Genomic DNA, 21,485 nt, shown 5'->3' with positions numbered 1-21,485 from the left:
GGGTATGCATGCTGCTCCCGCATGACAGCTCCGGAACCTCACAGCAGCCCTGCATGGGTACTGTCCCCATTTTACAGGTGGAAACACTGAGGGCCCTGGCCGAAATGGACAGCCCCGCATGCACACAGCTAAAAACTGGCACTTCCAGGAAACAAACTGAGGTCTCTCTCATCTCCAGAGCACCAGAGGGCTCCTAGGGGACAGGTCAGCCAGACAGACAACTAAACCCACATGACCCAGAGTCCTCTGGCTCCCTGAAGCTGTCCTCACTCTTGGAACACCCCAGGTACTGACCACCAGGTGAAAACACAGTTCTAGTTGTTGGTCTCCCTGCCCCAGGAATGCTGATGCTTCTGGGGAAGAACGCCGCAGAAAGTGGGAGCTAGAGGGACGCTGAGGGCAGGAGCCATGAGACTCTGTAGAGTGCGCACCTCTGGACAGGTGGTAGGTGGACCCAGGGGCCGAGGGACGACGAACAAGTGAACGGGCCAAACCAAATACTGCAGGGCTGCAGGCCAAAGCACCCATCCTCTGAAAGAGACCTTCTAAGGCAAGACATCCCTTCGGAGCGAGCCACCCTTTCCTTTTGGAACCTCTTGCACTTTGAGAGATGAGCTTTTCCTAGCTTTTCCACTTGGGGTCAGTTCCCAGAACAGAGTTAGAACAGCCTGAGCCTTGTCAAACATGTTCACATGACTAGGACTTTGTGGCTTGGAAGGACAAGCACTTGTACTCCGTGGGAAGCAACAGGCGTCGCCCTGGCCGCCTCCATGACCATGTGTGGGCTCACGGGGTGGGGGTGGGGGGACAGGTTCGTGTGTCTGAGAAAGCATGGCTGCATTTGGCATCACCGTTCTCCGGCGGAAAGTTCTCCGGTGGAAGGCTTGCAGCCAGACCAGAGGAGGAGGAGGGAGCCACTCACCCTCTGGGGGCCAGAAGCTTATTTCAGCCACTTCACCTAGTGCCAGTGTTATCTTCTTATCTGCCATTTCGTAGCACTCAGTATTTCAAGGGCATTGCTTTTCTTTGAAACAAAACTCTGAACTTGTCAAGGGCAACAGCCCAGTCACATATCTTAGATTTCCCCTGGAATACTCAAACGTTTTCTAACTAGAACTGGGGGAAGCCTAGATGGGAAGCAGCAGCCACACCCGTTGCGGGTTTATCTTGAAGTCAGAGTGTGCTGACCTGCCCACTTTTCCAGAACCCCTGATGTTCCTGATGCAGAGAGTCAGGCGGGACGTCAGTCTCAGGACCCAGGATGGAGGCAGTTCCTGCTGCTGGCAGAAGCCTTGGTGCAAAGCGCTGGCGGCTGATGGGGACCGTGGAGGATGAGTTTGGACTAAAAGCCTCAGAAAAAGAGCCCAACCAGAAGGTAGCTCCGACCAGAGCCAGGTTGGCGTGCCCGGTGCTGCCTGGCTCTTGGTTCTGAGGCTGGGCATGTGGGCTTGGGTATTGTGGTCAGACCATGGTTACTAAGTAATCAGAAATCAAAATACCAGAAGTGCTCTTCATCACTCGGGTTTTGAAAGGCAAAAAGGAAGCCAATGACTGAAAGAAAAACCACCAGGAACTTACTTTTAAGAGTCGAATGGGAAAACGCCCCCAGAGCCCATAGAGAGTGGGCTCAGCACCACATTCCGAGCCCGTGCCGCTCAACTGGCACCGTCCGCGAGGACAGGCCTGTCCTGGGTCTGCACCATCCCACTCGGTGGCCCTTGAGTCCCTGCGGTGGGGCCGATGCCACCAAGAAGCCAAATGGTTCGCTTTTCAGAACATTGTGATGGGTCTGAGTTCGGGCGGCCCCATGAGGCTGGTGGCTGTTGTACAGGGCAGGCTGTTGTAAACATAGAGCCGTCTGCTGACCGCGCCGGCCGGGGGACCCTGGGTAGTCGGGCGAAACGGCCCTTCTCATCCTGCTGCTTGGTGAAGCCGAGGAGCAGCTGGAGCCCTCCGAGGAAGGCGGTCAGCAAGACGCGCGGGCCGGGGGGCTTTCCTAGGCATCTTTTCTTCCTCTGCCGACCCCAACAGCCTAGGATCTGCACCACCCCCACCCTGGGTAGTCTGCAGGGCTGAGGTGGTACCGTAACTACATGAAGAAGTAGCTGAGACATTTCGATTTGTGAGAGGGAGCTGTTGTAGATTCCAGCCGTGGAGACCAAGCCAGGGGACCCCGCCCCGTCCCCCGTGACCCCTCATCCAGGCCGGCATGGACCCCTTCACTGCATTGCTGGGGACTGGCTCAGCATCCGCCTTGTCCGCGGACACCACTTTATCCCCACGTGGTTCTCAAGTGGAGCCTTGTTTAGGTCCTCCGTTTGGGGACTTGTGGGACAGAAAACCAGCTCACCGTCGGGCACGTAATCTGGACATTGACTGATCCTAGACAGTGTGCGGGGCAGGATCTCTGGGGGTGCTGGAATGACCAGCCCCAGACGTGTGCACCCCAAGACAAGGTCAGCTCTCCTGACCCCGGGCTCAGGGACGGGAGCTCAGCAAAAGAGGGTGACATGCCATCAGCCGTCACCATCGTCAGCTGGAGGCTCACATGGCCAGAGCAAGGGGAGGAAGGAAGGGCGCTGTGGGCACCGAATGGGTCTCAACGTCTCAGGAAAGCCCCCCAGTGGCAACAGAAGGAAATGGTGCTGGCAGGAAAGAGGGTGCCCCCTAGTGGCCGTGCTTTTGTTCCCCGTCCTTCCCAAGCTAGTTTTCCGTCTGCAGAGCCCTGTGGTAAGATAGGCCTTTTACCTGACTACCCAGGGGCATGCATGGGGACACGAAAGCAAAGCAGGAGCCCCGTGACGCAACACTGCCCCTGACAACACACAGTATACTGTTGCTTAGGCATTTTCTATTCGACTTCTAGTGTGGGTCATGGCTTCCTAAATTGGCTTGTGACCCACTCAATGGGTCGTGACCCACGATTCGAGAAGCCATCGAGAAGAAACCCCTGTGCCTCTAATCCTTACCCTCGGCACACATCACCCACCCACGCCCGCCTCGCTCAGGGGCCTTAGCCAGGGCCGGGAGAGGCTGGGGACCTACCCTGGGAAGCACCTACTTACAGGTAATGAGGACTTGTCTGTCATCATGGCCAGAGAGGGGGAGCTGGAGGAGGAGAGGGAGTGACGGGTTCCGACGTCTTTTCTCCTCTGTGCCGGAGAAGGCGAGAGAACCAACCACAGCTTCAGAGCCTGTTCCGTCGAATGTTACTTATCTTCCTCTCATACGGTGTTTGCACTTTGCACAAGGATGAAGGCAAGTGACCTGAGGCAGGCCTAAGTACATCTTGGCTCCTCAGGCTCCCATATCTGTGGCCGTCAAGTTGGGGGGGGTGGTAGGTTGATCCCTTGAACAGCGTCTCACACTGACTTTCTGTGATTGTGTTTATCCTGGGAGAAGGAGGGGGGATCTGGAGGCCCGTGGTCTCAAGAGCCATGGGAGGAGGTGAGCAGGGAGGAGGTCAAGGACTGGGCTGGGGAGGAAGAGGAACAAGGAGGGACGGGGCTTGCCCTCAGTGGCAACAGGCAGGTCAGGTGTGTTCTTGGTGCACCCTCCTTGGGAAGCCTGGAGAAGGCCAAGGGAAGAATCCTTTGGAACCTACTGCTCTTTTCCAGCTAAGCATTGAACTTGGAGCAGAGCCTAGAGTCCATCTGATTCCATCTCCTTCTCCCACGTAGAGAAGGGACAACCTCAGAGGAGGGACGGGCACCTAGAGCCACAATTAGTCATAAACCCAAGACTGGAACCACCTGGGAGTGAGGACACCACTGAGATCCACACAGCCTCTCCTGCCCTTGGGAGCCCCAGGGAGCTCCAGCTGGACAGACGGATCCCCCAGTGCTTGGGGCTCCCTGTGCTCAGCCCCCTAAGGGTGGGGTGTTTGTGAAGATGGGCTCCCCCACTTACAGTGGGCTGAAGGCGCCTGCCCAGACATCCCCAGCCAGGCAGTGAGGTGCCAGTGGGTGTCTGGTGATCCCATAGCCCTGGTAGCTCCCCATGCCAGCCCCCACCACCGCCCCCTTACAGCTGTGCCCTGACAGCAGAGTCTCACCTCCCAGTGGCCTCAGCATGACAGCAGATGGGGATGGGGCAGGGACAGGGGAGCTGAATGGCAGAGAGACTGCTGGGCCTGGTGGAGAGCAGGCATGACATCGGGCCTGGTCCAGTGACACCCTGTCTTGTGCTCAGAGCTTTCCCAAGAGGACAGAGGCCTCTCCCTGGGCATTGCCCGTCCCTCTCCGGGCAGAAAGACCTTGTAAGTCTGCGGTGGGTGTGCCGCTGCTGACCCCGTGTCTGCCACTCCATGCAGGGCTCGGAGGGTCCTTATCCTTCAGGGACCTGGCCTCTGTTCTCTCTTTGGCTTTGTCAGCATTCCTCTGCCCTTTTCCGAATTTCCACGTGCTTCTTAGCACGTGGCACGTACACTGTTTGGTTCCTGCAGGTGGCAGGGGCCGAGTCGCTGCGTGCCAGTCCTGCAGGGTAGGGACAGCTCAGCTGCTGCCCACCCCTACTTCCAAATGATTCTCAGTCTGGGGGAGACAACACCCAAAAGAGCTAAGTATGGCCTGGCGTAAGGAGGGCTATGACAGACTGGGGGCCGCAGAGGTGAGCGGGAGGGAGGAGCAGGCCAGATGGGAGCGGGCTGCAGGTGGCCACGTGTCGGCCCCAGTCGCAGTCGCAGCCCCAGACTAGTGGCACGGGACTATACCTGCCGGCGCACTGAGACACAGTGACACATGGGAGATCTTCCCGCCTCCACAGCAGAGTGACAGCTGGGATGGACTGAGGGGAGACTCACTGAATTTTGCCTGCTCTACTCTCCCGCTTTCTGCCACCACACGGAGGGCCCCCAGGGCCTCACGTGGACGTTCGGGTTCTCCTGACTGAGTGGGGAGCCTTGGGCTCAGATGCGGGACGTGGACTGTGGTAGACCATCTGTAGCCTCTCCCTGCAGGCAGGTTGGACACTCCGACCCGTTGAGGGCAGTGAAATACGAGCAGCAGGTACCGGGGACCCCTTCCCAGCAGAGGTGACAGCTGCCGCTCCGGGCAGAAGCTCCATGAGCAGCAGGGTGCGGCCGCTGGGCTGCCCTGAATCTCCGGTGTCCGGGGGATGGTGTTAGGTTAGGTCCTGAGCTCATGCGAGCGCAGGAATTCACCGGGAATCCTACAGAGCCCGTCCCAGGCGTGGCCATGGGTGGTGCGCCACGCAGCCCGGACAGCGCTGTCATATTCCAGCAGAAGTCACAGCTGCACTCCCAGGGGCGCCATGAACTTGGTGCCCAAGTGGGTGTGAAGGTGGCGGAGGCAGAGCCGTCTGAGCACGAGGTCTGGATGCTTGCTGCTGGCCACCGACCTTTTCTGGGCTGCTCTGTGTGTGTGTGTGTGTGCGTGTGTGTGTGTGTGTGTTGCTGACTGAGAACGTTTGCTGGGAGTTGGGGGGGCATGCCTGCACAGTGTCCAGCACACACCTGGGCAGACATCTCTGGGCACCACAGTGTGGGGGGGGGGGGCTGGACTGCGTTCACTCGAGTTCCCTTGGGGGCCTCAGAAGTCAGGCGAGTGTCTCCGGGGCTGATCTGGTGAGAGCCCAAAGGGTACCTGTCAGGGGAGGGAGGGAGGGAGGCATTGACCTCCCCCCAGAGACATGTTGGGAGACTCCTCTAGGGCAGTTGAGAAGGGGTTATTGTGACATTGAAAAAGCTACACTAGGTGGGAGATGTTCCTTGTTAACAGTTGTCCATGAGGCAGATGGTTCTTTTCTGGACTCCGTTTCCCCTGCCCAGGCCTGGGCACTCGAGCTGGTTGGGCTTGAGGCCCCTGAGATCACACAAGCCCACTGGCTGAGCCAGCATGGGCCTCTGGCTGGATCGGTGGTGAGCTGGAGTCCGGGCGTGGGGCACCGGCCTGCGTCTCCAGAGCTGCCTGGGCGCCCGTGTCCCCGTCAGTGAAAAGGGGGGACTGCAGTCTGCCTTCCCAGAGTAAGCAGTTCAGTGAGCATTTGAAACGTTCCATGACGGAATAAACACACGAACGCTGGAGTTCAAGTCCAGTAGATGTCTCTGCTGCCGGGCCTCCTAGAGCCTCAAACTCACGTTGCCGTGTGCTGGGGCTCTCTGAGAGGGAGCATATGGTGCCCTCCGCCCCTGGCCCTGGCGTGTCCCACCTCCCACCTGGAGCACGGCGGGAAGCATGGCGTGTCTGCGCTGCCGACTGGCCCCGCTGCTGGCTGTCGGTGCAGCTGACCGTGGGTGGTGAGCGAGAGAGGCCAAGTGGCTTCGTCCCACTGCTCCCTCTCGGCCCATGCTGTTTCCCGGGTGTGTGTCCTTCTCCCCAGAGATGGGCCAGAGCAAGCTTGCTGGTCCCGGCCAGGCGCCGGCCAGGCCCGACCCTGGGACACTGCTAATGGTGTTCCACTGGCGTGGGACAGGAGGGTGGCCCATCTGAGTTGCAGGCAGCCCCTCCCCATGGCCACCGGAAAGACCCTAGAGACCTCGTGGCAGCCCTGTTGGGTTCTCCCAGTCCTGCCTGCTCAGCCCTGGCCCCTCTGCTCCTACCTGCTGGACCCTCTGCCATGGCCTCTGGGACTGAAGGACCCTGAGCATTCTGAGTTTGGCTACACGGCTCCAAGGCTGGGGGCCCCCAGGATGTGGGACTCTGTGTGCCAATGGCTAAATGGCTGTGTGTTCTTGTGGGTGACATTCCAGGGACACCATGTCAACCTCGCTAACCCCTGAGGACACTGAAGACATGCCGCCAGGACAGGATGCTGAAATCTGCTTGCTGAAGTCTGGAGAGCTGATGTAAGTGACAGGTCTCCGAGCAGGACTCCCCAGGCTGTCACTATAGGGGAGGAGGAGCTGGAAGCACCCCAGAGGCTCTGACTTGGCACCAATGGTGGCTTCTTGTCTGTCCTTTTTTTTTTTTTTTTTTTTTAGTACAATTTATGTAAGGTAAATTCCCCCTTTATGTGCACAGTGTTTAGATTCTGACAAATAATACAGTGTAATCATCCATCGTCCTGTCAACCTCCCAGCCCAGCTGGCTGCATGTCCTAGTTGTGCCAGAAACAGGAAGGTCCCAGGTCCAGAAGAGAACAGTGTCGCCCCCATGTGACCTCAGTGAAGACCGAGAGCAGGTCCCTCACCCTCCGGAGCTCCCCATGCCCCCATAGCCATCCCTTCCTCATGCCTCCTGTACCTTGTGTGCTGCTTTTTTGAAAATAACTTTGTTTTGTTCTCTTACTGTAAGAGCAGTACCTTTTCATTGTAAAAAAAAAGAAAGAAAAGAGAGACAAGCAAACTGCTTCAGTGTAGAGCCTTCCAGTTTTTAAAAATACGTATGTACATCATTTTCTATACAAAGAAAATATTCTGCATCTTACTTCATAGTCTTTTAAGACTTATGACTGTGTGAGTATTTTCTTGTATCCTGTTCTTTCTCTCCTGGGTTGTGACTAATGGCTGCATGATGGTTTAAGAGTCACTGAGTAGATTCACAGATACCAAGCACCTAGGGGGCAGCAGGTATGGTCTGTTCTAGGTCCTTGGAGTACATCAGTGAGCAAGACAAAGATTCCTGCCCTCATGTTTAGTTCATATTCCAGCAGGGGTGGACCATAGATGTAAGTAAACAAGTGAATTACATTGTGCATTACAAGGTGCTATGGCTCTGGAAAGGAAACAAAGTAGAGTGATCTTGAATAAAGTGGCACTAAGAAGGTAAGACCATAGGGAGTTGCCATGCAGCTCTATGAGGGAACAGCATTCAGGCAGAGGGAACAGCTGGTACAAAGGCCTTGGGGCAGAATGGTATCTGCCATGTTCAAGGAACAGGGAAACAGCCAGCGTGGCTGAAGCAGAGAGAGCGAGAGAAACGGAGTCAGAGAGGGAAGGGGGCCCATGTCACATCAGGCCTTGTTGACCATTGTGAGGACTTTGGCTTTTAATCTGAGAGAAGGGGGAGCCCAAAAATAAGGTTTGGAACAGAACGATGACTTAATGTAATTTACATTTGAAAAAAGAGCATTCCGGTTGCCATGTGGAGAATGACTATGGAGGGACAGGGCAGAGCAGGGAAACCAGTAGAATTTACATTTATGATGTGAGTTCTGTAGACAGTGGGCTCCGTTTATCTAAGATTATATTTGAGGCGTGCCTGGGTGGCTCAGTTGGTTCAACATCTGACTCTTGATTTCTTGATTTCCACGATCTCAAGGTAGTGAGCTGGAGTCCCACGTTGGGCTTCATGTTGGGCAAGGAGCCTGCTTAATATTCCCTCTCCCTCTTTCCCTCCTCCCGCTTCCTTCCCCACCCCATCCCCTGCTGCACTTGTGTTCTCTGTCTCTCAAAAAAAAAAAAAAGAAGAAGAAGAAGAAGATTATATTTGAGCAGAGATGTCAAACCCTTGATTTATTTTTACTAGCCTCTCTGGGGAGACTGAGGATCATCCTCCCAGTGAACAGATCAGATCTCAAAAGGTTAAAAAAAAAAAAAAAAAGTCTAGAAGCACAATCTAAGGGACTGGGTGCAAGGGGAGAATTCTGGAACATGAAATTTTAAAATGGCCCAGCATCATTGGAGACTTCTGTCAGGATGACTGCTCACATGGCCATGCAGTAAGATTTCCATCTTACAAGAAATGTCTCTTTTCCAAAATGGGCCCTTCTGCCTACTCTAATATTCTTGAGAATCGTGAACACTGGGCAGGGCTTTTTGTACCATATTCACAAATGAAGCTTCAGGGAACACATGGGAAAACGTGACATCGAACTAAATTTTCACAAAAGTGGAATGATTTTTGTCAGGGCTGCTCTGTAGAGCATTTTGGGTTTTTTCATCCTTGGCTACTCTTCTCATTAGCATAGTCCTGGGGAGTATTTCCATCCATCTCCACAGCTTCGAAGGCAGACAGAACTCTCAGCCCCATGACTTACTTGCTGTGCAGTCTTGGGCGAGTTTCCTAACCTCTCTGAGCTTTAGTTTCCACTGCTACATGAAGGGAGACAGTAATAGATTTTGGCCACAAAATGCAGTTTGGTGTAGGGGACAGGTAGTGGCTTCAGATCCGACCTGGGTGGGCCCGGAACAAGTTTCTTAATCTGTTTGGATCTTGGCTTCCTCGTGGGAGATGGGAGCATTGAGCTTCTTGATGCAGCCGTGGAGCTGGCACATGAAGCCTGCAAGCAGAGGGCCTGGGAGGCCCGGGCCACCACCTTCCCAGTTAAGAGCTAAGGAGGTGGGACTAGCCCAAAGCCACACCACCGCCCAAGGCCGCACTAGCGTGCACTGTCCAGGAGGGGGCGCCGCTCAGTCAGGAACAGGCAGCCGTAGGGGGACAGCTGGTTCACTCACTCCCAGAGCATCCTCTGAGGCCCTCCTCACACCCAACAGCAGACAGGCAGAGGAGGAACCTCAGGCTTATGAGGAGGTGAGCCCTGCAGCAGACAGGAAGCAGGGCAGGTACTGGAACCCATTTAAGAAAAGCCAGGGTGCCCCTTGGAAACTTCCAGCAGGCACAGATTTCCACTGAAAAGAGGGACGGCTGAGAGGGCAGGAAGTTTCTAGTGATGGGTGTGCTTCCTGCCCGTGCCAGTTAACATAGAGGGCAGCCTGGATCTGGAGAGAGGAGAGGGCCAGCTGGGCAACTGGAAGCTTCGGGAGGGCTCTTGAAAGCTAAGGCCTCTGTAGCCACGTCCCATGCATGGGGGCACAGAGCACCTCAGGCCAGCCTTCACCTCCAGCCGCCTTTGGGGACATGCCAGCCCCACGCAGGCAAGGATGGCCAACCTCATGTTTGATTTCTGTGTCCCCAGTGCCGGCCACCATGCCCAGCACCTGGTCAGCACTCTCCATGGTTGGGAGCTACACATCCAGGCTTCTCCCATAATCAAACACATCGGGCAATGGTCCCCCCCACCTCTGAGCCGCAGGTGAACTTCCCGGCGGGCTCAGGCACATTGCCCGTTTGATCAGGGCCCTCTCCGCATTTGGATTTTAGGATAAAACTACCTCTCACGGTGGACGAGATCGCCAACTTCGGGGAGAGCAACAGGGAGCTGTTCGTGCGGTCCAGTACCTACAGCGTCATCCCCATCACCGTGGCCGAGGCAGGCCTCACCATCAGCTGGGTCTTCTCCTCCGACCCCAAGAGCATCTCCTTCAGCGTGGTCTTCCAGGAGGCAGAGGACACACCGCTGGATCAGTGTAAGGTGAGCCGGCTCCCTGCAGGGGGCTTGGGCTGACCTTTCCCAGTGCAGGGCCGCAGCCAATCCTGCCTTCTGCTGGGCAGGCCTCACCTGGACTGTTTGGGCCACAGCCATGAGAAGGACACGTGGAGAAAGCAGGGGGACAAGCCCTCTGGGCTGCATCCCACAGGGTAGGCAAAGCACCTGACCTTAGCCAGCTTGAGGAGGGAAAGGTCTAGAGGCTGACAGTGCTGTCCTCAGGTCTCTGAAGGTTGCTCCTGTGTCAGACAGCTTCTGTCTGACTTAGGGACGGGTCACCAGAGGATATAGACATGCGACCGAGTCTCAGGGTCATTTTGTTCACAGAGCCATGCAGAGCAAGAATGAGTCACCGTGAAGGATGTCATGAACTTGGCGTGTTTGGCCTCTCATCTCAGAGACATTTAGCCATTGTGCACTGGGGCGGTGGGGCTCAAAGTCATGGTGACAGATCCCAGTCCATAAAGTCCTAAGACAGTCTAAGCATGGGATTCTGACGATGGCCTGCACTGCAGGTCCCAGTCTTGGCTACATGTTAGAAACACCCACTCCCAAGGCCACAGCCACACCACTCCACACCACACCACAGCCTATGGCTGGGACACAGGCTCCCCCTAGGTGAGTCTGGTGAGCAGCCAAGGTTGAGAGCCATGGGCCTAGCTCGAGGGATTGGGAACCAGAGCAGAAAGGATGGGGTGGGATCCAGAGCCCAGAACAGAAGGTTGAGCAGGACTTGGCAAATGGCTGATTCAGTACAAGGGGAGGCAGAGCTCGTTTGGGTGGAAACTCGAGTCCCATTTGAATCAGCGTTGGTGGGAGGACCGGTGAGGCCAGCCAGGAGCTTAGGGTGGACATCAGGCTGCTGTACCGTGTAGAAATGTCCATGTTCCAGCAATGGCAAGAAGCAAGGTGGTGGAGAACGACTTGAAGTCATGTGGAAGGAGACTCCTGTGCAGTGTGCGTGAGAATATCCTTGATTCCCTCTAGTGTGTGGGCCGCCAGCTGCGGGGGGCTCGGGCGGGGGCTTTTGCCATGCCACCTGCCCACATGTGGCTGAGCCCTGGGCCTCTCCCCTTGCTCAGTCACTCATGGCCCTGGGAGATCCGTGTGGTTCCTACCAGGATTTGGGCCTTGGAGACCTGGAGGAGGAGCCTTCCTCTCCAGCCTTCAGATGGCCTCTGGGAGTCAGGACTGCCAGTGTGTTTCTCAGAGTGGCAGCCAGGGGGCAGAAGGCGCCCATAGACAGGGCAAGCAAGCCCGGTGGTCAGGTGCCGTCTGCCTTCAGCCAGCCATGCCGTGGCTGTTTCTAGTGCCTGAAGAGCCCTGGATAGACATCAGCCTAGGAACCTGTTCCCAGAGCCACATCCTCAGCCTCTGTCTGGGGGACTCCCCCAGGATCCCCTGACCAGCCTGGGTCTTACAGGCTTACGTGCAGAGAAAGTGACAGCGCTCAAGGGTGTGATTGTGGAGGTGTAGACACAGGGGGCTTGCCTTCTGCTCAGAGTCACCTGCCAAGTTCTGCTTAACCCTGGGCTCTGTTGGCACCTGTCAGAGCTAGGAAGAGAAGGGACAACGTGGCTCTGCCCTTGAAGAGAGAGCCCTCCCCTCACCCCCAGTGAACAGACGACCACGGTTCCCTTTAGTGTCGTGCTGAGGGTGGGCAGGCACCCCGGGGGGCAGCCATCAGGGGAGGAAGCCTTGGGCCAAACGAGGACGCATAGAGGGAGCTTCACGGACAAGGTCAGCCCTGTCCCCAACAGCACCCAGCAGACACTGCCCAGCCCCCCAGAGCCACCTCCTCTCCAGAATGCTTCCTCGGTCAAGGTCGTACCTCGGCACTGAGATTAGAAGGCGGGAATTTGGGAAAACCCTTGACTGAAGAGATGGTCCATCCGGGACTTGAGGCTACGCGTGTGCCAACCCTGTCCTGAAGCCTGGGGACCGAGTGGGGAACAGGACCCAGGCCCTGCCCTCTCTCTGGGCAGAGGATCCATGTTTGGCCAGAGAAACTCAACAGCCCACCTGGGGCCACAGAGAGTCAGAGGAACAACCAGGACCGGGAGCAAGAACCTTAACTTTGTGGGTTTTTTAGCTTTATTGAGATATAATTTATATACCAAATAATTGACCCATTTAAGCCATACAGTGTATTCACAGCATTGTGTAACTGTCGCCACTCAAATTTTAGATCATTTTCATCATCCCCCACAAAGAAACTATCCCCACGAGCAGTCACTCTGCAACCCCCACCCCCAGCAACCACCCCTCTCTTTGTCTGTGTAGTCTTTTGTGACTCACTTCTTCAATCCAGCATAGAAACCTCGCTTTGCACCAGAGCCCCAGCCCACGGGAGCCCATCCAAGTATCCATAAAAGCAGCTTGGGCTGTCTTGCGGACATGTGGCATGAATGAGGACTCAGCTGTGGAGGCCCGGGAGGCTGGTGGGAGGTACTCCCAGAGCTCACCCAGTGGGGGCCTGCCTCAGGTTTATTCCAGAACCCCCCATCTTCTCCCCACCACCTCAGCTTTGGCACCAGAGATGACCTCATAGATTTTGACCATGGTGAGAATACCAGAACTGAGATGAATGAAAAGTCCATGATCTAGAATGTTCTAAAGAAATGAAGCACATTATCTTAGACATACCCTCTTCAGGCAACTTGCCTAACGAGCTCTCGGTTGTTGCTTTACAGTCAAGGTAGTAAATGCCGAGGTTGAGGGCTGAGGTGCCCAGACACCCCTGTGTAAACCGCAAGCCTTCCTGTCCAGCAGCTCCTCCCCGCCTGTGCTTGCTGAAGTGCCCAGGCTCAGCATTGTTAGGTTACAGACCCTGGAAGCAGACCCAATCTTGCAACCTCCCAGAATTCTCAGCCCCAGGTGGAATTAGAATACAATAGAACATCAATGGAATGTAATAAGACCAAGCATAGAAGTGGCTAGCCCCAGATCCCACCCAGGGTGCATCCTCAGGTATCTTTTTCCCCTCCAGGCTTGTCTCTGGCCCTTCCTACTCCCTCACCACCACCAGCTCCCAGCCAGTGCAAATGTCCTGTGGTATCAGGAACACACTGCTTATGCTCTCTCCTGTGCCTGTGGGATCTCCCTTCTGATGTGTGCTCTCTCTTTGACCCATGTGTTAAGAGTGTGTTCTTTAGTTTACACATATTTTTGGTCCAGAGATGTGTTTATTTCTAATTTAACTCCATTGTCTTCAGAAAACAGGCCATATAACTTGAATCCTTTCAACTATGAGGTGGGTTTGTGGTTTTTTTTTTTTTTTGGTTGGTTGGTTTTTTGTTTTTTGTTTTTTGTTTTTTGTTTTTTTTGATGGCCTAGAAGATGGCCTACTGGATTGTTCCCAGTGCACTCGAAAAGCAGGTGTGTCCTGCCACAGTCAGGTGGCATGTTCCATAAATGTCACTTGGGCTGAGTTAGTTGTTCTTCGAAGCTTCCATCTTCTTACTGAGTTCCTGTCTGTCATTCCATCAATTATTGAGGGGCATTGAAATAGACAACTGGTAATTGTAAATTTATCTATTTCTCCTTGGAATCCTACCACTTTCGGCTTCATGTTTTTGAAGCTTTCATTAGGGGCATCAGTGTGAAGGGTTGGTCCATCTTCCTGATGCATGAACACCTTTGTCATGAAGTTATCCCTGGCCACATCCCTTGATATAAAATCTATTTTGTCTGATAGTAGTCAATCCAGCTTTCTTTGGATTAGTGCTACCACAGTGTATCTTTTTAACATGCTTTTACTTTTAACCTATTTGTGTCTTTATATTTAAATTGTCTCTGCTTATGGGCATGATGAGGGTTGGGTCAGCCTGATCACCTTTGCCTTTTATTTGGGATTATAGACTGTTTATACTTAATGTGCTTATTGATTGGTTAGGGTTGAGTCTGTCATCTTACTGTTTGTTTTCTGTTTGTCCCCTCTGGTGGTTGCTCCCTTCTCATTTGAAAGTGGTGAGCTGAGGCAGGTGTGGAGCCCACCTGTTCCCTCAGAGATCACTGTCCTCTGTTGCCTGATGTCCAGTGTCTTGTACATTCTGTCTCTTTTTGGTTATCTCTTGGGAGAGTAAATCTTAGGTCTTCTCCCATGTCTCTGAAGATGTTTTTCCCTTTACCTGGGACAGCCAGGCCTTTCTTGAATTACCTACCTCATCCAAGCTGAGCATCCCCTCCTCCAGGATACCTGCCCTGACCCTGCGCCTCTCTCCCCTCCGCCCCCAGGGCTGGGATGGGCACCCCTCCCAGTTCTCCCCTCACGACACGCTCACTGTTATAACTGAACAGTTTTTTCATCTGCTGTCTCTGTTAAACCACAAGATCTTTGAGGGCAGAACCTTTTGTGGAAACTTAACTTCACGTTAGGAACCCTGTGGCCAACATGTAGGGTTTCCAGAAATGTGCCTCTGTATTCAAGCATAAATTGAAAAAGCCATCACATCGTTAGAAGCATTTTGGATTCAGTCATTTTGTTCAGGGTAAAAAAATGTTTAAAGGGAATAGATAATGGAATTTCAGAAAGCTGTGTTTCTGAGAAGGGGGCAGCACTTAATTTTGTAAAGAATAAAAATGCTCACTTTGGGGGCAGCCCACCACACTAGGAGCTCCCAAGTTGCTCAGTGTTAGCCATGGTCTGCAAAGCCTCTGTCTGTGTGACATTTCACGTGTAGTCTGCCTACGTGGGCGGCTGAAGGATGCTTTCTGAGACCAGACCCATTGGGGTATTGATCCCTTCTAAAATCTTTCTGAGTTTCAGTTGGCTCTGTCTTATTTCCCATTTCCTCATTTCCTATCAGCCAGGCACCCGACCATATCTTTAGTTTTATACAGTGTCTTAGCTGGTCAGCAGGTAGCAGATGTTACCCTCGTGAGAAAGACTGGCCATCCAGAGGACCAACCCCACACACACGCACACACACCCGGCCCCGTCCAGCGCTCACCCTGCGCTCGGCTTTGCCCCCCGACAGTGAGGCCCTTAGAACATGTCCTGAGAAAACAGCTATTTCCTGGAACTAATCTCTCATTCTTGGGGAAGGCAGAGGGTAAATAGGAAGCTGAGGCTGATGCCTGGAAAGATGAGAGGGCCGTGGGGCCCATGGACCTGCAGGGGGGTGGCAGGAGAGGCAGCCTGCTGGGGCCAAGTGAGAAGCCACAGGTGGGGCCAGGTCTGTTTAGGCCAGAGCGGGCAGGGCTCAGGGGCTTCACAAAACGCTTGTGAAGAGACGGGAGTGGGCAGGGGTTCTACTGTCCTGTGAAACACCCCTTACCCTGGGCAACACAAGGCCCAGCAGGAGCCAGACAGATAGATTTCACCTCAAATACACCCTGGCTTCCTGAAGCCAAAAAAAGGCCTGCTCCTCCAGGTGGTGGAACATTCTGGCGTGGGCTGTGGTCAGAGGAGGCTGGGGACCACTCCTCTTGGGGCGCTGACGAGTTCATGATTCTGAATGAAATTCATGCCCACAGCCTCCTCTCCTACCCCAGGTCATCAGCAAATGCAGGGAATGTAGAAGATTCCACCCCCCCAGTCTTGGGGCTGATCCGAGGTACCACTCCTTCTCCTGGGCTGATCCCAGACATACCCCCCCACTCCTGGGGCTGATCCCAGATGTACCTCCTATTCCTAGGACTGATCCCAGGCATACCCCCAACCCCAGTCCTGGGACTGATCCCAGCCCCAACCTTGCTCAGCTGCAACGTCAGACAGGAGCTCTACCCTCACTGGGCCTAGTTCCATCCCCAAAATAAAGGATCTGCCCAGAGGACCCATAGGCCTTCTCAGCTTCTGTGACACTTGTTCTGATGTGCTCTCCCTCCCAGGTCCTTATCCCCACGACCCGGTGCAGCTCCCACAAGGAGAACATTCAGGGCCAGCTCAAGGTCCGCACGCCGGGCATCTACATGCTCATCTTCGACAACACCTTTTCCAGGTAGGGCCGCCTCACCCGTCAGTATCCGGAAGAGTTCACCTGCCACCTGGCTGCGAGAACAGGGGTGGACGTTTGAAAGAGACTAATTATCAGTAATTTATTGTTAATAGTTTCTCTTTTTTTAGAGCCCTATACTGTGGTGGTCTAGTGTCTGCTACAGATTTATTGAGACACAGGCTAGTACTTATAGAATCTTAGCACATGTCACGTGAGTCCCTGACCCTCCACTCTTACTGACTCACTTAAGCCCCACGGCACATCCATGTGATAGGAACTACTGTTCCCTTCATGATGCCTCCAAGGGACTGAGGGTCAGGGGCTAACACCTCCCAGGTTACACAGCTGGTGGTGGTAGAGCCAGGTTGGAACCCAGAGGGCCTGCCTCCAGGCTCTGGATTTAACAAGTATGCCCTCCTGCCTCTCTCGGTTGTCCAGGCTCCCACTACCCAGCCCAAAGGAGGGGCTCAGTAGAAACAGTGGAAGGAAAGAAGGAAGGGAAGGCTAGGATAGGGTAGGGTAGGGAAGGGAAGGGGAGGGGAGGGGAAGGAAGGAAGGAAGGGTAGGTGAGTGGATGGGTGCGTGGGTGGGTGGATAGATGGATGGATGGGTGGATGGGTGAGTGGGTGGGGAGACAAGCAAGAAATGAAGGCCAGGACTAGAGCTGTGTGGGGGAGGCCCTAGGCCCTCTTGTCATGGCAGTGGGAGCATGGTATACTGTCTTGGGGAAGCGCTGCATCGAAGCCCCAGATCCAGGCCCAGGAGTGAAGGCCTGGGGGGCAGGAAGTTGGGAATGAAGACGGACAGGCCGGAGGGGAAGCCGAGGAAGGAAGCTGGGGAGAGGAACCCATTGGTTGAGATCTGCTGGGAGCCTGGGCCCCCACTTCACGGAGACATGAGACGGGGCGGTTAAGGTTGCGGGGACCCGTCCCTTGGGTGAAGACCCACCCAAGTCTTCTGGCTTCAGCATAAGCCCTTTGTCGGGGCCACCTTTTTTAGGAGCCCTGTCTGACCAGCACCCAGCCACATCCTCCCTGTGTGGGGCCCTGAGCTAGCACCTACATCCCCCCACACGGGGCACTTGGCTTTAGGCAGAGTAACTGGCTGGGGTACTCTAGGGGAAAGCTGTGCCACCCTCCTCAGCACCTCCCGGCCTTGAACACCTAGGGATTGTGGCCAAGGCCATCTGCCAAAGGAGGGGCTGAGAGAAGGAGCTTCCCACTTTCCCCCCTCCCGCTCCTCCCCTGCACATCCCCATGAGCACAAACATACCTTGAATTTGCTAGACTCATGGGGCACAGGCCCCAGGGTATCCAGAGAGCTGCCCTCAGAGCTCCAAAGGCCCCAGAGCCCTGTCTCTGCAAAGGCAGTGAGCACTGTCACCACATCACCGAGATTCCCAGTGGGCTGTCGGAGAGGCCGAGGGGAGGCGCATTCAGGGCAGAACACAGTCCCATGCCCCAGGCAGGCCCCTAGTTCCCACCAGAGGCAGCCATGGTGCTGTGACCCACCCCGGCCTTACTCTGTGCTGGAGATTTCTAAACCATGGATGGCAAGATGGATTTTGGTGCCCGGCGGGGCTGAGATCCATACTCGCCTCCTCCAGAAACCTCATCGCAGAGTCCACTCCCTGCGCCGCTCCCCCACAGCCCCCAGGTCCCCCCACAGCTTCAGAGTAGGTGTTCCTGTGTTTGTGTACCAAACCCCAGGGAAGGCTCCCCAGACCCATGCCTGGGGAGAGCTCTGCTGGACAGACAGGAGACGGGACGAGGGGCCCAGGCCTCTGCTCCCCCAAAAGGCTCCCCGACCAGCCCACAGGCACACAGCCCCCACACACGCCCAGCCAGGCCCCAGCAGCCACCGCTGTCCCCCGGCTTTCAGCACTCCCACTGACACCCTCCTTTTCCACTTCTGTTTCCTCAGGTTTGTCTCCAAGAAAGTGTTTTATCACTTGACAGTTGACAGACCTGTGATCTACGATGGAAGTGACTTCCTGTAGCCTCAAGCACCTGGATTCTAGATTCTGATAGTTTCACTTTATCCACAGGAAACACTACTCTTGCTCACCTGTCACATAAAGCACTAAAAAAAAAAAAAAAAAAGCAACGGCTCCTTATGTGACCAATGTGTGACTCTGGGAGACAGGCCTCCGGCCATCTGGAGCGCATGTACTCGGCACTGTGCACCGGCACTCTTAGCCCCCATGGCTTTTAAGGGCTCAAGCAACGTTTCCCAACTGTCCTCACACCCAAAGGGACACTCTGCCAAAGGTTTAAACACTCAGGAACCTTCAGCCTCTCCCGAAGCCATGCTGGTTCCCGGCCTCCCATGGAGAATTGCACAGGCTGGCGCCAGTGATCCCAGCTTCTGCCCGTGGAGAGAAATGCCACACACTCTGCCCAGCGGGGGCCCAGGGACCCTGGGTGACCACGAGCCGGGATGTCCTGGCCAGACCCCTGGGAGTCCTCAGGCTGCGAGGCCCTCTTCCCGGGCAGAGGAGGCCACAGGAGAGTCAGGGCGCCTGAGGCGGGGGGAGGGGCTCTCCCAAAGCCCCCACCAGCCTCTTCCGTCAGGCCTCTGTCCCCTCCTGCCACGCTAAATTTAGGGTTACTCCAAAGCACAGCAACTCCGGAGGGGCCTCTAGGTGCACTTTCTTCCAGGCCCTTCGGTCTGGGACGTCCTGTCCTCACACAAAGCCCTTCCCTCAGGCCCCTCAGTAGTTGAAAACATCGGCCTAGAAATCAGAACCGAAGATGCTTGGGGAAACCAAAGCCACCACACGGAGGACATGTCCTGCAGCGGCTGTCTGCGCGGACGGCAACACCCTGACCACAAGGCAGCCCTGAGTGTGGCCCTTAGGACTCACTACTGAGCTCCTGGGCTGTCTCTGTTTGTCAAATGAGAGCTGCTGCCTCGTCCGCGGACATGTTTACTAATGATCATAATCAGGGTAAGAACCACTTCCAGACATCGGGCCTTCTCAGCAGAAGTCTTCGGTAACTCGAGTACAACGGGCATAATTCATGGATCTGCTTGGAGTTCACTTCTTGGTCCCCACTCCCCACCCGTCTTCCCCAGCACCCCGTTTGCCCACTTCCTGTTGTCTGGGGCCCTTCTCTCCTCCCACCGTAGGGAGCTCACCCTCCATGGCCTCTTGGGGCCGGAGCCTGAAGTCAGGGCTCAGACACTTCACAGGTGAGCAGGCCATCTGATGACAGGGCCCACTTCAGCCAGGGATGAGGGAGTGCGCCAGGCAGGGTGTCTGGGGATCTGAGCACTGGACCCAGCCCATCCCCCAGCTGGTCTCTGGTGACCAGTCAAGTCACGCCACCTGGAAGCTTCATTCTGTCCCCCACAGTCCTGGTTGGGCTGATGTTGAGAGCTCCAATACAGGTCAGGGCCCCCAGGCCGGGTCCAGCGCAAATGCCGCAGCCACCACCCAGCAGAGGCGACTCGTGGGGCAGGGGTGGGGGGAAGTAACCTCCATGATGGGCTCAGAGCTTTCCCTCAGATAGGGGGCTTGGCCACTTGCAGTCAGCTTAAGTAGAGCGGAGGAGGGGGTCGTGAACAGAACCTTCCAGAGAGATCAACGCTGAGAGAAGCTGAACCTCTCACACTCTTTCCTTAGCGCAACCAGCCACCTCTGGCAGAAAACCACCAGGGTCCTTGCATCTCCCAGTGGCCAAGGCCTTGACTGTACTCAGCACCAAGGCAGTAAGCAGCCAGGCTCCCAGAGACTCCCTGGCCTCATGCTTATCCTCACAGGTGTGCCACATGGCCTGAGGATTGTTCCAGAGGAAGTTATCCCGCCTTGGAGCCCACCCTCTCCCTAGGAAGGGTAATCGGGATGCGTGGTTTACCACAAGAAGGAAACTAGCAGAAGAGAACCCAAAGCAGTCTGGGGTCTTGTTTTGAATGCTTTCCCAGGATGCCATGGAGACCGGCCAGCTGATGGTATTACCACCATCCTGTGCAGCTAACTGCTCCTGAGTTTCCTGCGAAAGGCCTGGAACATTCCATCCAAGCCCCCCAGTGAACCTCTGTCACTCAGCCCGGCAGGGGACCAACTACAGCTTAAAAACCACTTGGCTCTTGCAAAGCCGGCCCAGAGCCACTCCTCCCGAAGAGCAGGGGCCCCTCGTGGTGTGTACCCCCTGGAACGTTGACTACAGTCATTCAGTGGACTGCCCGCTCCCCCGGCAGTCACGTTCTGACTCCGCAGCCTATTTATTTTCGTGCTGGACAGACTCTTTTTCCCTCGGTACTTTGCCATGCAAGCTCAGGTTTGCTATGCATTATGCAACGTGGCCTATTTCAGCGTGATTCGTACGAATAGCTTTATTTTTATCTTAAACAGTTTCCTGGCTTCACTGAGGTTTTTAGGGGTTGGGATACTTAGGTAAAAAAATGCAGATGACAATGAAGATCAACTATTAACTATTAGTTAACTATTAACTATTAGTCAACTATTAACTATTAGCTCCGGCCAGTAGACGGAATTATACTAGAAATCATCAATGGGACCCCAGATCACTATACAACACAAAACAAAACAAAGCAAAACTCCGGCAGCCCCCGATGGCCCAGCTCTCTGAATGACAGCTGCTCCCTTTATAGCACTGACCCTCCTGCCTTGTTCACCTCTGCCTCAGATGTCACTAACCAACCTTGCCTGAGAACGTGGCCGGAGCCCACTGTACTCCAGGTCAACTAGACCAAGAAGGAATCTAGAACTGAAAAAACCCTCCAGGGTTTGAAAAGTAGGAAAGGAAAAGCCACATAATGTAACGAAAAAATTAAGGGGATTGTTTTTCTGAAATTCTTCAGTTCTCCACTCTCTGGGTGGGTAAGCCATTCTAGACTCAAATGGAAAGAAATCCCGATGGGGGCAGGGGTGACATCTCAGAGTCTGCTTTACGGGATACTGGTTAGATAGATGTCTGCTGATTTATAAGTTTTTTGGGGAGTTTCATTTTTTAAAGTCCACCGTCGTAACTACACGTGAGATCCCTATCCCTGGTTCCGGGGTTGAAAGGAAAGCAGAGAGAAGCATCCGTGATTCCGAGAACCAGGGGTCACCTTGCTGAGACCAGTGAGCCAGTCAGTCATGTTTACAAAACACTTAGCAGAAGACGTTTCTTAGTGGAAACCTGGAGTTTTTTTTTTTCATTGCATTGTGATTCTTCCTAGGAGACGGGAAAGACTGGATTAATCATGCCTTTTCCCTCCTAATCACTTTTTTAAAATAATAGTCTAGCTTTCAGGAGACATGGCCAATGAACAGGCTTCGTTAGAACCTCATGGTGAATGTTCTCCAGA

At 54.7% G+C, this 21,485-nt stretch overlaps 1 protein-coding gene across 1 annotated transcript in view; it reads left to right on the top strand.

Annotated features, from left to right (window-relative positions):
- The window catches only part of FYCO1 (FYVE and coiled-coil domain autophagy adaptor 1), a 67,840-nt gene extending 49,572 nt beyond the window's left edge, over positions 1-18,268 (top strand). The window contains exons 15-18 of the mRNA XM_032867837.1: positions 6,710-6,805; positions 10,002-10,212; positions 16,060-16,169; positions 18,090-18,268. Coding sequence (XP_032723728.1) covers positions 6,710-6,805; positions 10,002-10,212; positions 16,060-16,169; positions 18,090-18,165 — 493 coding nt within the window. The 3' untranslated portion in view covers positions 18,166-18,268. The remainder of the gene's footprint in view (positions 1-6,709; positions 6,806-10,001; positions 10,213-16,059; positions 16,170-18,089) is intronic.
- Positions 18,269-21,485: the final 3,217 nt, after the last annotated feature.

Source organism: Lontra canadensis, unplaced genomic scaffold, assembly GCF_010015895.1.
Source record: "Lontra canadensis isolate GAN:19392208 unplaced genomic scaffold, GSC_riverotter_1.0 scaffold35, whole genome shotgun sequence".
Classification (NCBI taxonomy): Eukaryota; Metazoa; Chordata; class Mammalia; order Carnivora; family Mustelidae; genus Lontra; species Lontra canadensis.
This window is presented reverse-complemented; position numbering and strand designations above follow the sequence as displayed.